We start from the raw sequence: 16,630 nt of genomic DNA on the forward strand, positions 1-16,630 counted from the left end.
AAAAGAAATAAGAAAAAGACCTCCAAAGTCAGTTTAAAAAATGATAAGGACCTTTATGGGACTATTTGTACATTTTCAAGGGGGTCACTATTATCTTGGCAATAATAAATGTCCCGTTCAAAGTTGAAAAAGATCATCCAGTAAAAGGGGAGAAAGTGACATGCAGCCGTGTCAGGGCTGGCACGCTGGAGACTGTTTGTTGTATACCACCAGCATCTTTGTCTCATTCCCCTTCTTGGCCATCTAACCCCAACTCTCCTTAACTGGCACCCAAGGGAACCCTGTCTGCAGGACACTTAAAAAAAACATGCCATGCTAAAATAAATTTGAAAAATGCAGTTAAAATACACTCTTCCAGGCCGGGTGTGGTGGCTCATGCCTGTAATCCCAGCATTTTGGGAGGCCAAGGTGGGCGGGTCATGAGGTCAGGAGATCGAGACCATCCTGGCTAACACGGTGAAACCCCGTCTCTACTAAAAATACAAAAAATTAGCTGGGCGTGGTGGCAGGTGCCTGTGTAGTCCCAGCTACTCGGAAGGCTGAGGCAGGAGAATGGCATGAACCAGGGAGGCAGAGCTTGCAGTGAGATGAGATCGCACCACTCCGCTCCAGCCTGGGCAACAGAGCGAGACTCTGTCTCAAAAAAAAAAAAAAAAAATACACTCATCCTTCCTTTCCTCCCTTCCCTCTCTTTCTTTTTTTGAGATAGTCTCACTCTGCCACCCAGGGTGGAGTACATTAGCACAACCACAGCTCACTGCAGCCTCAACCTCCTGGGCTCATGCAATCCTCCCATCTCAGCCTCCAGAGTAGCTGGGACTACAGGCACTTGCCACCACATCTAATTTTTGTATTTTTGTATTTTTTTTTTTTTTGAGACAGAGTTTTGCTCTTGTTGCCCTAGCTGGGGTGCAATGGTGTGATCTCGGCCCACTGCAACCTCCACCTCTCAGGTTCAAGCAATTCTCCTGCCTCAGCCTCCCAAGTACCTGGGATTATAGGCGTGCGCAACCACGCCTGGCTATTTTTTTTGTATTTTTAGTAGAAATGGGTTTTTTCCATGTTAGCCAGCTGGTCTTGAACTCCTGACCTCAGGTAATCCACCCGCCTTGGCCTCCCAAAGTGCTGGGATTACAGGTGTGAGCCACCACATCCGGCCTAATTTTTGTATTTTTTATAGAGATGGAGTTTCACCGTGTTGCCCAGGCAATCCGCCTACCCCAGCCTCCCAAAGTGCTGGGATTACAGGCATGAGCCACCATGCCTGGCCCAAAACTCTTTCATTAACAAAACTTTCCTGAACTATTAATATGCTGATTGACATCCAGGATTTCCTTTGATCGTGGACTCCCTGTGTCTGTTTTTTAAATAAGCATTTACAGTAATTGTGGAAACCACTATAAAAATGATGCCCAAACTCAGTGGTTCTTTAACAGAGAACGTAGGTCACCATCAGGAGGCATCTGGAAAATGGTTTCTGGTTTTTATAATGCCAACCCTACTTACCCTGAGTATGTGGCACAGGGGAATCAGCCACGGATCCTAAACAGCTAAATATCCTTCCATTTGCAGGACAATCCCATAAAAAATAATTATCTTGCCTCCAATGCCAGCAGCACCTCCATTTGACAAACTGTTAATTAACTCATTCCTCACCATCTAGACATTTACTATTAACGAAGCAATCAACTTTCATCCTACCAGGCAAGGAACTGGATTAATGTAGATTTGGAATGTAATCTGTGGTCTAATCAGCCAGTGGGTGAGAAGCACTTATACTATACCTAAGATATTATCCCTTAAAATATCCTAGACAAAGCAAACTATTTTAATAGTGGTTTCCTCTGGTAAACAGGATAGGACAGAAATGAGTAGAAACGAGGATATCCACTTTGTGAAATTCTACTTCAGCATGGTCTGGTTTTTTTTTGATAAACAGGTTATCAGTTAAAAAGAATAGGCTGTGCATGCTGGCTCACACCTGTAATCTTAGCACTTTGGGAGGCTGAGCTGGGAGGACTGCTTGAGACCAGGAGTTGAGACCAGCCTGGGCAACATAGTGAGACCCTGTCTCAAAAATTTAAAAAAAAAAATTTTTTTAAGTCAAATCTTATTACTGTACAAAGACATGCAGTATTTGAACCAACACTAAAACAGACCATAGCAGTGGTAGGGAACATACCTGATGGCATCTTTGCTGGAAGCTTTTATTATTTCTGTTGCAGAAGGAACACCTATTCGTTTGAACTTAATTCCCTACAGGAAAATGAACCACAGTTTAATGTACAGTGGCCATCAATTGTTTCCAATAAGATAAGCAGTTCCCTAATTTTTTAATATAGGCCAAATGTATTTATTACATTAAAAAATGAACTTTTAATTTTAGACTTTCAGAAAAGCTACAAAGACAGTACAGAGAGCTCCAGGTTTCTGCTATTATTAACATCTTACACTGTTAATGTATATTTGTTTCAACTAAAAAACCAACATTGCTAAACTATTAACCAAACCCCAGACTTGATTCCATGTCTGTCTTTCCTTCTTTCCTTGTTTTTCATGACTTTGACAGTTTTAAGGAGTGCTGGTCAACAGTTTTGTAGAATGTCCCTCAGTTTGAGGTTGTCTTGTGTTTTCCTCATGCTCAGGGTTACATATTTGGGGGAGGAATACCCGAAGTGAATGCTCGCCTTACCACCTCTTATCAGGGGCACATGGCTATGTGCCTATCACTAATGATGTGACCCACGATCAACTGGCCCAGGTACTGTTTGTTCATCTCTCCACGGTAAAGTCCTCACTCCCCACCTTACTCTATTCTTTGAAAGCAATTCCCTAAGTGCAGTCCACTCAAGAGGAAGGAGACGAGTGAAGCTCCTGAAGGGGCAAGAATCTACATACACTATTCCAATTCTCCTGGAGGAAAAATTAGTCTCTTCTCCCCTTTATCCTTTTGACATACCCTCATTCATTTGATTTTCAAGCAATTCCTACAGCCCCTCAATCTTAATTATCTCTGGTTCATATTTATCATTGTCTGAAAACTGCCTTTCAAACATATGAAAACAAAATCACTGTTTTCAAATGCAAAGTTACTTCAGAATGGGCCTTTTATCACAGGACAACATATGTACCTAACAATAAGCTTTCAGTCATTGCCACACACTAGAACTAAAAATATTTTAAAGTGGATAAAAATTGAAGAAACCAAAGACTGACTTTAGAACTCAACATTTGCTTAATGAAAGGTAAGAATAGTTTTACCGCTTTTTGCTCCACTTGTACTAACTGATATTCTTCCTTGTGCTGATAAAAGCAGATGCACACCCCCGTCCTTCCAGCTCTGCCTGTCCGCCCGGATCGATGAATGTAGGACTCTACATCCTATTGAAGTAAAATACATGAGTAACACTAAACCAAAAAAGAGAGACAAACACCTGAGTAGCCTTCAGTGAACACTAGCAATTGTGGTTATAAACCTGGGGACATGAGGGAGAAAGTCCCTTAGCACTTCAATTTAAAGACCTCTGGCAATTTTTAAAGCTTCTAGAACAACGGTCCCTGTCCTGCAGGCAAATTTACAAAGAGCATTGTCTAAATAGTGCTTGTCCATTAGAGGCATATATGTAATTCCAATTTTTAATCTTCCACTAGACAGACTGAAAAGATTTCTTTAAGAAGCTTAATGTATTTTAACTCAATATATCTAGTCTTTTTTTTTCTTTTGAGACAGAGTCTCGCTCTGTCACTCAGGCTGGAGTGCAGTGACATGATCTCAGCTCACTGCAACCTCCGCCTCCCGGGTTCAAGTGATTTTGCTGTCTCAGCCTCCCAAGTAGCTGGGACAACAGGCACCTGACACCAGGCCTGGCTAATTTTTGTATTTTTAGTATAGACAGGGTTTCACAGAGTTTCACCATGTTGGCCAGGCTGGTCTCGAACTCCTGACCTTAAGTGATTCGTTTGCCTCGGCCGCCCAAGGTGCTGGGATTACAGACATGAGCCACCACGCCTGTCAGAATATCCAAGTCTTATCATTTCAATATACTATCTATACAAACCAGGGTACCAATGCAACATTTTGTATTTTTTCATAAGTCTTCAAAATCCAGACCGCATAATAAAAAGTTATGCAGTATGTATTTTACACTTGCAGTACACAGATCAATTCAGATCACCTACATTTCAAGTGCTCAACACAGCTAGTGGCTACCATATCAAAAAGTCTAAAGGCTGGTGAAACAATGTTTATATCACACACTCATGGGACTTCCTTTTTAAGAATTGGTGAATTCATAGTCTTCAGTTATTTTTCCCCATTTTTGTAAGCAGCCTTTAACCATGGGGGATTTGCCAATTTGGGTGAGATTTTGGGGTCCTCGTGTTGGAAGTGATTGGAATACCTTTAGAACAACCTTTATTTACGTGAAGAACTATCCACATCAAGTAAACTATGATTCAGGGTCCTCCTTGAGAGGTTCCTATAACTCACAAACCTAAGCATCTCTAACCACAGAGGTTAATTACAGGCCCTTTCTCTCCCCTGTCCTCTAGGCTCATGCATTTATCTATCTTACTTACCCCTATCCCATCTCAGTCCTTCCACCCATCTTCAAGGTTTGGCTCAAAAATCACACTATATCCCAAAGTCACCTTTTGAACCTCTGTCTGCTGACTGCACTTCTACTCAAGTGTCAGTTCTGAGGGGGGTGTCTCTTAACAGGTTCATTCTCAAAATCACCCTTAGCATCCCAGCACTCAAAAGATAGCTATATACTAATGACATGAAAGTAAATAATACAATTTCCAATTTGTTTTAATACCCAAAAAAAACAAAACAAAATAAAATCTAAGCATAAAGCACATACCTTTGGTGGAGAGCTTTGTATAACCAAATCAACCTCAGGGATGTCTAACCCACGTGCAGCAACATTGGTTGCCACCAAAACTCCAAAACTACCATTTCTAAAACCTTTCAGGGTGATTTCCCTTTGCTTCTGTGGAATGTCTCCATGCAAGGACTGAGCATCCTGCCAATAAATAAACGGATGTAAGAACACCAGTTCCAATAATACAAGTACTTTTTCTCTTCATCAGTTAGGCCTGTAAAAGACATTCATATTTTGGTGACATGCCTGTTGAAAACATTACAAAGGGGAAAATGTGTCTTGAATGGATAAGCCTCAATATTATTTCCAAATCCTCAGTTATCAATTCCAACTGTATCCAACTTTACTTATTGAAGTTGAGAACGAGACAAGAGTGATCAAACCTATTTTATCAGTGTAACCTTAGGTCTGAGCCACCCTTTCCTCATTTATGCGATGAGATGCCATGACAGATTAAGTGAGTTCTAACATGTACACTCTGATCATTAGAAAGAAGTGAGGCCAGGTGCAGTAGCTCACGCACTTTGGGAGGCCCAGACAGGCAGACTGCTTGAGGCTGGGGTTTGAGACCAGCCTGGGCAATATGGCAAGACTCGGCCTCTACTAAAAATAGAAAAAAAATTTAAAAAAATAAAATTAGTTGGGGGTGGGTAGGAGAGCATCAGGTAAAACAGCTAATAAATGCTGGGCTTAATACCTAGGTTATGGGATGATCTGTGCAGCAAACCACCTTGGCATACATTTAGCTATGTAACAAACCTGTACATCCTCACATGTACCCCTGAACCTAAAAGTTGAAGGTAAAAAAAGTCTTCCCAATTAGATAGTAGTGACTGTGGCACAACCTCATGATTATGCTAAAAGCCACTGAACTGTACATTTTAAAATGATAATATGTGGCACATGAATTATATCAATAATAAAACACCATCCAGAAAAAAAAAAGCCAGGTATGGTGGTGCATGCTACCTGGAGGTTGAGGCTACAGTGATCCGAGACCACGCCAATGCACTTCACTTCAGCCTGGGCAAAGGGAGTGAGACCCTGTCTCCAAAAAAAAAAAAAAAAAAGTAGGCTGGGCGCAGTGGCTCATGCCTATAATCCCAGCATTCTGAGTGGCCAAGGCAGGTGGATCACTTGAGGTCAGGAGTTCGAGACCAACCTGGCCAACACGGTGAAACCCCATCTCTACTAAAAATACAAAAATTAGCTGGGCGTGCTGGCACGTGCCTGTAATCCCAGCTACTCAGGAGGCTGAGGCAGGAGAATTGCTTGAACCCAAGAAGTGGAGGTTTCAGTGAGCCAAGATCACACCATTGCAGTCCAGCCTGGGCGCAGAAGCGAGACTCCCTCTCAAAAAAGAAAGAAAAAAAAATTAACCAGGCATGGTGGTGCCCACTTGTAATCCCAGCTACTCGGGAGACTGAGGTGGGAGAATCACTTGAACTCAAGAGGCAGAGAGCCCAGATCACACCACTGCACTCCAGCCTGGGTAACAGAATGAGACTCTGCCTCAATTAAAAAAAAAAAAAAAAAAAAAAAAGTAGCTTCCTCTCATTTCTAAACTAAACTAAACTGGTATTCACTGAATGAATGAAAATCAGACCAAGAGCAGATATGCCCAAGGTGAAGATTTGTTGATATCCCCAGTTTTGCTGGCATAAGGGGAAGGACCAACCTGCTTTATAGCTGAATTCTGGGACAGCTCCTGGGCTTCTTTCTTGGTTTCACAAAAGATGATAGTGCGTCCTTGATGACCACTATATACTCGGATGACATCCCCAATAACTGCTGCCCTCTGAGTCCAGTGGCACTTAATAGCCAGATGCTTATGTAAGAAGAAAAAAAACATCTATTTAGTAAAGCTTTGCTGGAAACTAAAATCACAACACAATGATCAGTGAGCACAACACTAATGTTCTAATGTCTTGCTCCTGGAAACAAGTACTCAAGCCTGATAAGAGCTGTCTGCAGCCACCACTGAGAGAAAAAAACCTAAATAAGCCAGTAAAGCAGAAAGCTACATGATCTGCCCATCTCCCCATGCCTCTCCCCTTTCTCTAAAGAGCATCTAACTTCTTTATTTTCTGACAACCAGGAAAATGCAGGAAAGGAAATGCCATTCCCTAGCTTTCTACAGGAAACCAAATAACCAACAAATTTCTGTATGTTTTGCCCTTTCATTTACTTAAAAACCCAATCTGTAGTAGATTAATATACAGGTCTGTTCCTCAGTGAAATTAATTCATCTAGATTATCAGAATCAAAGGTGAAATTTTAAACTTCAACACTTTTAAGCTTAAACACAAAGCACTAGATTTCTCTGCTGCCCTCTAATGTTTAAATTTTAAGTGTGATTTATGTTTACATAACTCAGATAGATTTAAGTTCCAAATCATTCTGAAATGAAATGAGGCCATAGATGATGAAATTTTAAAAACACAGATATCGGGCCGGGCGTGGTGGCTCACACCTGTAATCCCAGCACTTTGGGAGGCCGAGGTGGGCAGATCATGAGGTCAAGAGATTGAGATTATCCTGGCCAACATGGTGAAACCCTGTCTCTACTAAAAATACAAAAATTAGCTGGGCGTGGTAGCGCATGCCTGTAGTCCCAGCCACTCGGGAGGCTGAGGCAGGAGAATCAATTGAACCTTGGAGGTGGAGGTTGCAGTGAACGGAGATTGCGCCACTGCACTCCAGCCTGGCGACAGAGCAAGACTCCATCTCAAAAAATAAAAATAAAAACACAGATATCATATACAGCTCAAATAGAAATATCTTTCCTTGGCTTTTCACATGGATTTAGTATTTATCTGGAAAAAGAGTATTTGCCAGTCTTAATACTAACAGACAAGAAAAAAATATATACAATTTTATATTCTGGCAACTAAGTAAATAATTTACCTCCACAGTTATTGCCGTTTTCTGAGTCTTTTTACCAATCAGGTCCACCTGTTCATACGTAGATTTCATGTATTTCTTGGCAACATTAAATACCCAATGAGGGCAAGTTGCAGAAAAAAGCAATGTTTGGGGATTGTCTTCAGAATCTTTGAGGAGGGGGAAAAAAACGTCAGTATGAATAATCCAAACAAGCCTACATAGTATTCCACCTAACCTAATACTTCCACAGTCCATGAACTTTCACCAGCAACCACCTGAGGCCAAGTCGGGCACTGAGGACACAAAACTGGAAGACAGAGGTTTCCCAATGGGCAAAGAAATACCGCTAGGTAATTTATCTAAAAGATCCTTAAAATAGTGAAAGTACTTTAAAGTTATTTTGCTTTCTGACCATTAGGCTTCTGAATTACAAACGAAATCTATTCTAAGATTTCTATTCTCAATATTTTATGAATTTAGAATTCTTGTCCAATCATTGAGTCCAGCTACTATTTTTGTTTGTTCAATTCTACTTAAGAGTGCCATCACATTCTCAAACATTCCAAATAGAAGTGTGATAGAACCCTTCTGGAGAGAATTTGACAATGTATATTGAGGAGCATGAATTATTTACACTTTTAAGCTCAGTAATTCCACTTCTGGAAATCTATCCTAAAGAACCAATTCCAGGCCAGACACAGTGGCTCATGCCTGTAATTCCAATGCTTTCAGAGGTGGAGGCAGGAGGATCACTTGAGGCCAGGAATCAAGACAAGCCTGGGCAACACAGTGAGACCCTGTCTCTATGAATAATAAAAACATTAGCCAGGCATGGTGGCGCACGCCTGTAGCCCTAAGCTACTCAGGAAGCTGAGGCCCAGGAGTTTAGGGATGCAGTGAGCTATGATGGTGCCACTGTACTATAGCCTGAGTGACAGGGTGAGGGCCTATCTTAAAAATAAAAAAAGGGCGGCCGCGGTAGAGCACATCTGTAATCCCAGCATTCTGGGAGGCCAAAGTGGGAGGGAAGATCACTTGAGTCCAAGAGTTCAAGACCAGCATGGTGAAACCCAGCTCTACAAAAAACAGAAAAATTAGCTGGGCATGGTGGCGCACGTCTATAGTCCCAGCTACTCGGAGGACTGCTTCAACCTGGAAGGTGGAGGCTGCAGTGAGCCAAGATCCCACCACTGCACTCCAGCCTGGGTGACAGATTTAGACCCTGTCTCAAAAAAAAAAAAAAAAAAAACAATTCCAGATATTGAGGTGAGAAGCTATCTGTATAAAAGTGGCTAAACAGAACTATTTATATTGAATAAAAATCAAAATAGGCAGATGGTAGAATTAAGTCATGGCCAACCACTTCATACAGTATTTTTGCTGAATTTTTATATGTATAGTCAGAGTATAATCAACACATATATACAATAAAATGCAAAACATCAGGAATACACCAAAAGCAGACCACATCAAGATGACAGAAGATGGTATTTTTCTTTACTTTTCCAAGTTTTCCCCATTGTGGTAATATGATAAATCATGACTTTTTTTTTCCTCACCAGCTTTAATCCCAGAGTAATGACTTTTTTTTTTAATCCAAGTTTCTAGATAAAATAAGCCCCCTTCCAATTTCCCAAGGCTTTATTAATCTCTTAGAAAACTACTTAGTCACCAGGCCAGGCGCAGTGGCTCATGCCTCTAATCCCAGCACTTTGGGAGGGTGAGGCAGTCGGATCGCCTGGGGCTGGGAGTTTGAGACCAGCCTGGGCAATATGGCGAAACCCCATCTCTACTAAAAATACGAAAATTAGCCAGGCGTGGTGGTGGGTGCCTGTAATCCCAGTTACTAGGGTGGCTGAGGCATGAGAGTCACTTGAACCCAGGAGACAGAGTTACCACCCTTCCTTTGGTCTTTTTTATCAGCTTCTTGAATTTGTGGATTACCTTTCTTGTACGCCACACTTAAAATCTCTTCCACTTGATCAGCAAACCCCATATCCAACATCTGGTCCACTTCATCCAGGACAACATGCTTAAGTTTGGTGAGATCTAGTTTGCCATTCTGTATGTGGTCTTTGATACGACCTGGTGTTCCAACCAGGATATCAATCCCATTCCTCATGCGTTCAACTATAAAAAACAATGACAAGATTTGCTGGGTTTTTAGTAAGTACTTTTATCTGTGTGGGGTACCACAGTTAACTGTATTGTTACTCTAAAATATTTGTTAAATACCTACAAGTACAAAGTAATATGCTAAGTAATAATGATAAAGATACTCATGGCACTCCTAATCTAGTGGGAAAAACATTAGAAGTGAAAAATATCAACAAAATTTAAAGCACCCAATTATAGTAAATATTTGAAGTGACAGTCTAGTGTACAAAGTGACATAAAAGAAATATGCAGCCGGGCGTGGTGGCTCACGCCTGTAATCCCAGCACTTTGGGAGGCCAAGGTGGGTGGATCATGAGATCAGGAGTTCAAGACCAGCCTGGCCAACATGGTGAAACACCATGTTTACTAAAATTACAAAAATTAACCAGGCGCAGTGGCGGGCGCCTGTAATCCCAGCTACTCGGGAGGCTGAGGCAGGAGAATCACTTGAACCTGGGCAACAGAGGCTGCAGTGAGCCAAGATCATGCCACTGCACTCCAGCCTGGGCCACAGAGTGAGACTCTGTCTCACCAAATAAATAAATAAATAAATAAATGAAAAAGAAAGAAAGAAATATGCACTACTGGAGGACAATAGCACCAGGAAAGAAATTACTTCCGGCTGGGCACGGTGGCTCACGCCTGTAATCCCAGCACTTTGGGAGACTGAGGCTGGCAGATCATAAGGTCAGGAGTTCAAGATCAGCCTGGCCGATATGGTGAAACCCCGTCTCTACTAAAAATACAAAAATTGGCCGGGCGTGGGAGCCTCCCAGGTTCACGCCACTCTCCTGCCTCAGCCTCCCGAGTAGCTGAGACTACAGGTGCCTGCCACCACGCCCGGCTAATTTTTTGTATTTTTAGTAGAGACGGGGTTTCACCGTGTTAGCCAGGATGGTCTCGATCTCCTGCTCTTGTGATCTGCCCGCCTCAGCCTCCCAAAGTGCTGGGATTACAGGCGTGAGCCACTGTGCCCGGCCAAAACTATGATTTTTTTAAATTCCTTAAATCCCTTCCTAATTTATACATCTGCTCTAATAATAAAGCTCCAAGGCCTTGAACTGGGAAGTAATGGAATACAAGAGCAGAGACTGTAACATTTGGCCCTTGAGCCCCAAGGAAAGAAAGCCTGCCTACATCAAGAAAGAAGCAACCATGCAGAAAGACGGACAGACTCAAGGTCCTGACAGACAAGAGTAACCTTGAATTCTGACTTCCTATTTCCTAGAGCCCAAATGGACTGTCCTTTTGGGTTCAATAATAAGTTACTTTTGTAGCCCCTAGATAAATATAAATAGATAAAAGTCCTAAGAACCATACACAGGATTTGTCTATCATCAAGCAGGACCATGTTCTTGACCATGTTTAAACAATGGCAAAAGAAAATCCCCATAAACGACTATCCTATATGGAGAAGCCAGATGTCAAGGTGAAAAGAAATCCAGTCAGAGCAGTCAACAATGGGTGGCATTATACCTCCCTCACTTTTTGAATGTACTCACATTGACCTCCATAGGGAGTTCCACCATAAAAACAAGCCACTGACAGCTTTTTTGTGATGTCACTGAAGTCTTTGCTTACTTGATTTGCCAACTCTCTTGTAGGTGCAAGAACCAGTACCTGATAAAGAAAAATAATTGAATTCAAATTACTGTGTAGTATTTGTTTCTTAATCTAGTCCCCAAAGAACAGCATTCCAGGAAAAGAACGACTTGAACAAGGTCTAACACTGATGATGACGATAACATTATCTAATATTTTTGACTAATAGATCTTAGACTCTACTAAATTCTTTATATATATTATTCTGATTCAATTCTCGCAACCTTTTGAGCTAGGTATTAGAGGATAAATAACTTGACTAAACCCCAAAGGCTAAGAAGGAGCAGAGCCTTCAAGCAATTGGGATCCAAAACCTATAGTCTTAACCTCTACAGTAGAGAAAATTTGAAGCAGAACAAAATCAGAGAAGTAAGGTAGAGCCAACAATGTAAGGGGCTTTGAATCCTAGAGCAATATGAGTTTGATCTATATATATATATAAAACATGAAACTGCTGGCCAGGCGCAATGGCTCATGCCTATAATCCCAGCACTTTGGGAGGCCAAGGTGGGTGGTCAGGAGTTCAAGAGCAGCCTGGCCAACATGGTGAAAGTCTATCTCTACTAAAAATACAAATGAGCCAGGCGTGGTGGCTCACACTTGTAATCTCGACTACTTGGGATGTTGAGGCGGGAGGATCGCTTAAACCTGCGAGGCAGAGGTTAAGATTGCACCACCGCACTCCAACCTGGGCGACAAAGCGAGACTTTGTCTCAAAAAAAAAAAAAAGTCCAGGTGCAGTGGCTCAAGCCTATAATTCCAGCACTTTGGGAGGCTGAGGTGGGTGGATCACTTGACGTCAGGAGTTCCAGACCAGCCTGGCCAACATGGTGAAACCCCATCTCTACTAAAAATACAAAATTAACCAGGCATGGTGGTACACGCCTGTAATCCCAGCTACTTGGGAGGCTAAGGCAGGAGAATTGCTTGAACTGCTACAGGTCCTCAAAAATAGGGTAATGGTATGAAACTAATATGATTCAAGAACACCTAATACATTCATCTAAAAAATATTTAATGACTACCTACTATTGGCCAAGCACTATTCTATGTGCTAGGGATATAGCAGTAAACAAATTAACAAAGGGGGAGCATGGACACTGGAAGGCCAGTGAGCAAGTGAGGTTAGGCCAGAAAGACAACTACAAGAACCCACAGCCAAAGTGACCACATGGGCATTCGCGGTCATTTCAATGAGGTTAATGTTTGTTAAATGTCAAGTTCTCTAGAAATGAACCCAATGGACTCACCCTAATATGGGGGCTTGGCCTTTTCACCTCTGACTTGCCCTTCTTTCCATTCATGCTTTTCTTTTTTTTTTTTTTTTTGAGACGGAGTCTTGCTCTGTCGCCCAGGCTGGAGTGCAGTGGTGCGATCTCGGCTCACTGCAAGCTCCGCCTCCTGGATTCACGCCATTCTCCTGCCTCAGCCTCCCAGGTAGTTGCGACTACACGCGCCCGCCACCACGCCCGGCTAATTTTTTGTATTTTTATTAGAGATGGGGTTTCATGTTGTTAGCCAGGATGGTCTCGATCTCCTGACCTCGTGATCCGCCCACCTCAGGCTCCCAAAGTGCTGGGATTACAGGTGTGAGCCACCGCCCATTCATGCTTTTCTACCAAAAATGCTTTCTCCATCTAGGCAAAAATGGTCAGACACTTGACGAAAGCTATGAGCCCCAGGGACATCTAATGGTTTGAAGGAAATATGATGAGCATTAATTATATAGATGATCAAAACTGTGGGAAAGATTAAAATATTGAAATATACAGAGAATGATCTGTATATATTAATTATTAAATATAAAAGAATTGTCCTGGATTACTTTCACATAAAGATCCACAGTAAATAGAATGGGTGACTATAAGAACTCAATAAAAAATAGTAGGGTATGTACACAATGCCTAAGTGGTGGTTTTTCCTGTGCTGACTGAGAGCCCTTGTATTTAAGACAGTTACCTGAGGGGCACGGCCTCTCTTCCTGTCTTGCAGTTCCCCATGAAGCTTCTCAATCAAAGGGATGGCAAAGGAGAATGTCTTCCCAGTTCCTGTCCGCGCCTGTGCAATTAAGTCCTTCCCGCTGTAAACATGATGGAATGTCTTTGCTTGTATAGGAAATAGGAAGGTCACTCCTCGGCCTATGAACAAATTAACTGTGTTATCTCACACTGCAATTCTTAAAACAGCCATACTGACATACTGAAGTATACTACTCATGCTTCTGGTCCTGCAGAATTAAGGAATTCTACCTTCTGGTCAACATCTACAAAGTTAGGCTCAAATACGTATATTTTTTAAGAGACAAGGTCTTGCTTTGTCGCCCATGCTGGAGTACAGTGGTGTGATCATAACTCACTTGCAGCCTTGAACTCCTGGGCTCAAGTGATCCTCCTGCCTCAGCCTGATGGACAGCTGGGATTACAGGTGCAAGCCATCATACCTGGCTCAGAAATATTCTGATAGTAAAGAATCTGCTTGACTGAAAAATATCAACAAACTTTAAAGCATCCAATTATAGTAAATATTTGAAGTCTCATCCATAAGCCTGAAAATCTGGTGCTTTGCAATCCAACTGTGCTGCTCCTGATTTAGGAAGCACTTACTTGAGTAACTGTGACTCCAGCTACTTCAGAAGCAGATTATTAAATGAATTCTGGGTTTACGCCTATAAATTAGGCTCACTAATCTAGAGATGCCTCAGAAGTGAAAGAGATAAAACATTAATATGGCATCACCTAATTGCTTAATTTCACCAGCACCATTAGTCATTACACTTCTGAATACACACTGTATTAAATACAATTTTTTTTGAGACAGGGTTTCATTCTGTCACCCAGGCTGGCGTGCAGTGGTGTGACCACAGTTCACTGAAGCCTTGAACTCCTGGGCTCAAGCGATCTTCCTTCCTCAGCCTCTGGAGTAGTTAGGACTATAGATGTGTGTTACCACGTGCCCAGCTAATTTTTAAACTTTTTGTCGGGACAGGTTCTCACTATGTTACCCAGGAAGATCTCAAACTCCTGGCCTCAATCAATTACAGGTGTGAGCCACCACAGAGGGCCTGAAGAAATTTTAACCACTTGCTTAAGAAGCATGAAGAACCATCACTACTATAGTACTAAATTGAATACACAGGCCTACTTCATTATATGACTGCATATATCAGCCTACAATAAGAAATACATCCTGGTTCATCTTAACAAAAATTGTGGAGTGCTTCTGTTAAAATAATACGTTCTAACATCATACGATATTTCCAAGAACATTACCTTTGAGAAGTTTAATAGTTTCTTCAGATATGGGAAAATTAGAGAAAGCGCCTTCTTTTTGTTCCACAGGTATTTCCTATCAAGTAAAGGGCCATAGAAAGAAATCAAAAATCACCTATACAAATTAATAGAGAACCTTCTGAGAAAGAGACAAAACAAGCTATCCTAAAGCAATTCTTCTAAACACATCACTTTAAAAATCAACCAAAAAGATACAAAAACCTTGATAGGTAACTCGAGATCTGAAAAGGAAACATTGTCATAAATCTATAAAACTTTAACAAAAGAAATATCTGAGGCAAATATATACTGGGTAACTAGATCTCAACTAAGATCTCAACTAAGATTATGTGTGACTAGATCTCAACTAAGATCTACTCCATAACCATAACCAACAATATACTGTTGGAAATGTCATTAGCCCTCTTCCAAAGCAGCATCTCTTGTATACACACATCCATAGAAAATGAACACACATTTTATGAGGTAGCAGTCACTGTGGCATTATTTGATTAGTAAGATATCTGAATGCTCAATAAAAGTAGTAAGTAGATTTCAAGACATTTATATGAAGGATTATGTAACCATTAAGCGTACTTAACGAGGAAAATGCTTAGATAGAAACAGAAAAGATACAAGATTGCACAGTACAATCCTAATCTGATTAAAAATAATAGATGCATATACTAAAAGTACTACAAGGAAACACCAAAAATTAACAAGATGACTTCTGTACTTGAAAAGTACAGGTACTAATATTTACTAAATGAATGGTGAAATTCCAGGAAGCATTTCTTTCTTTTTGCAAAATGTCTGCATTTTCTATTTTCTCTGGATCACATATTTTTTATAATCAGGAAAAAAGTTACAAATGTTGACCATGATCTATAGCAAAAAGAAAATCTATTAGAATTAGTATTTTTCAGCTGGGTGTGGTGGCTTGTGCCTGTAATCCCAGCTACTCGGGAGGCTTAGGCGGGATTATCGCTTGAAGCCACAAGTTCTAGACCAGCCTGGGCCACACAGTGAGATCCCATGTCTAAAACAAATTTTTTTAATACAATTCGTATTTTTCTTTCATAACTGAGTTTCTGAAAGATAACAGAATTAGGTTCTGGACAGACATTTTATCATCCTGTTCAACTCCAGGATGATTACTTAATGGCCTAACCAAAAGGACTTATGCAATCAACCTTTTCAGTAATTCCAATAATTTATTTGGTTAAACCCCTCAGAGGGAAACTAGGGCCCATTTACAAAACTGTATCTCTTCTGTTGACTGACTTGCAAATAAGCAGACCAAGACTCTCCCTAAGCTTAAGCAGTATCTGCTTATTTGTAAAGGAGGCATTGTGACACTATGCTAATTTTTTTTTTTTTTTTTTTTTTTTAAAGACAGAGTCCGCTGGGAACAGTAGCTCATGCCTGTAATCCCAACACTTTCGGAGGCCCAGGCGGGTGGATCACCTGGGGTTGGGAGTTCGAGACCAGCCTGGCCAACATGGTGAAAGCCCGCCTCTACTAAAAATACAAAAAATTAGCCAGGCGTGATGGCACACACCCGTAATCCCAGCTACTGAGGAGGCTAAGGTAGGAGAATCACTTGAACCCAGGAGGCAGAGGTTGCAGTGAGCTGAGATCGTGCCACTGTACTCCAGCCTAGGTGACAGAGCGAGACTCTGTCTCAAAAAAATAAAAATAAAAAAGAGTACTCTTAGCTGAGCCACCATGCCCTGTCGTATGCTAATTTTTAAGATGAAGTCCCACTCAGCCTAAGGTATCCCCCAACCCACAAGGTGCTGACACATCACATTTTCTCCTACTATTAAA

General features: G+C 41.3%; 1 protein-coding gene across 1 annotated transcript in view; it reads right to left on the reverse strand.

Moving 5' to 3' along the window:
• DDX21 (DExD-box helicase 21) overlaps positions 1-16,630 on the reverse strand; it is a 37,141-nt gene that overhangs the window by 8,106 nt on the left and 12,405 nt on the right. Inside the window, exons 4-12 of the mRNA XM_004049509.5 lie at positions 14,801-14,876; positions 13,491-13,669; positions 11,432-11,549; positions 9,717-9,902; positions 7,794-7,939; positions 6,565-6,714; positions 4,866-5,027; positions 3,262-3,381; positions 2,183-2,256 (exon numbers count right to left, since the gene is read on the reverse strand). Of these exons, the coding sequence (XP_004049557.1) occupies positions 2,183-2,256; positions 3,262-3,381; positions 4,866-5,027; positions 6,565-6,714; positions 7,794-7,939; positions 9,717-9,902; positions 11,432-11,549; positions 13,491-13,669; positions 14,801-14,876 (1,211 nt within the window). The remainder of the gene's footprint in view (positions 1-2,182; positions 2,257-3,261; positions 3,382-4,865; positions 5,028-6,564; positions 6,715-7,793; positions 7,940-9,716; positions 9,903-11,431; positions 11,550-13,490; positions 13,670-14,800; positions 14,877-16,630) is intronic.

The sequence above is a fragment of the Gorilla gorilla genome, chromosome 8 (genome assembly GCF_029281585.2).
Source record: "Gorilla gorilla gorilla isolate KB3781 chromosome 8, NHGRI_mGorGor1-v2.1_pri, whole genome shotgun sequence".
NCBI classification, from domain to species: domain Eukaryota; kingdom Metazoa; phylum Chordata; class Mammalia; order Primates; family Hominidae; genus Gorilla; species Gorilla gorilla.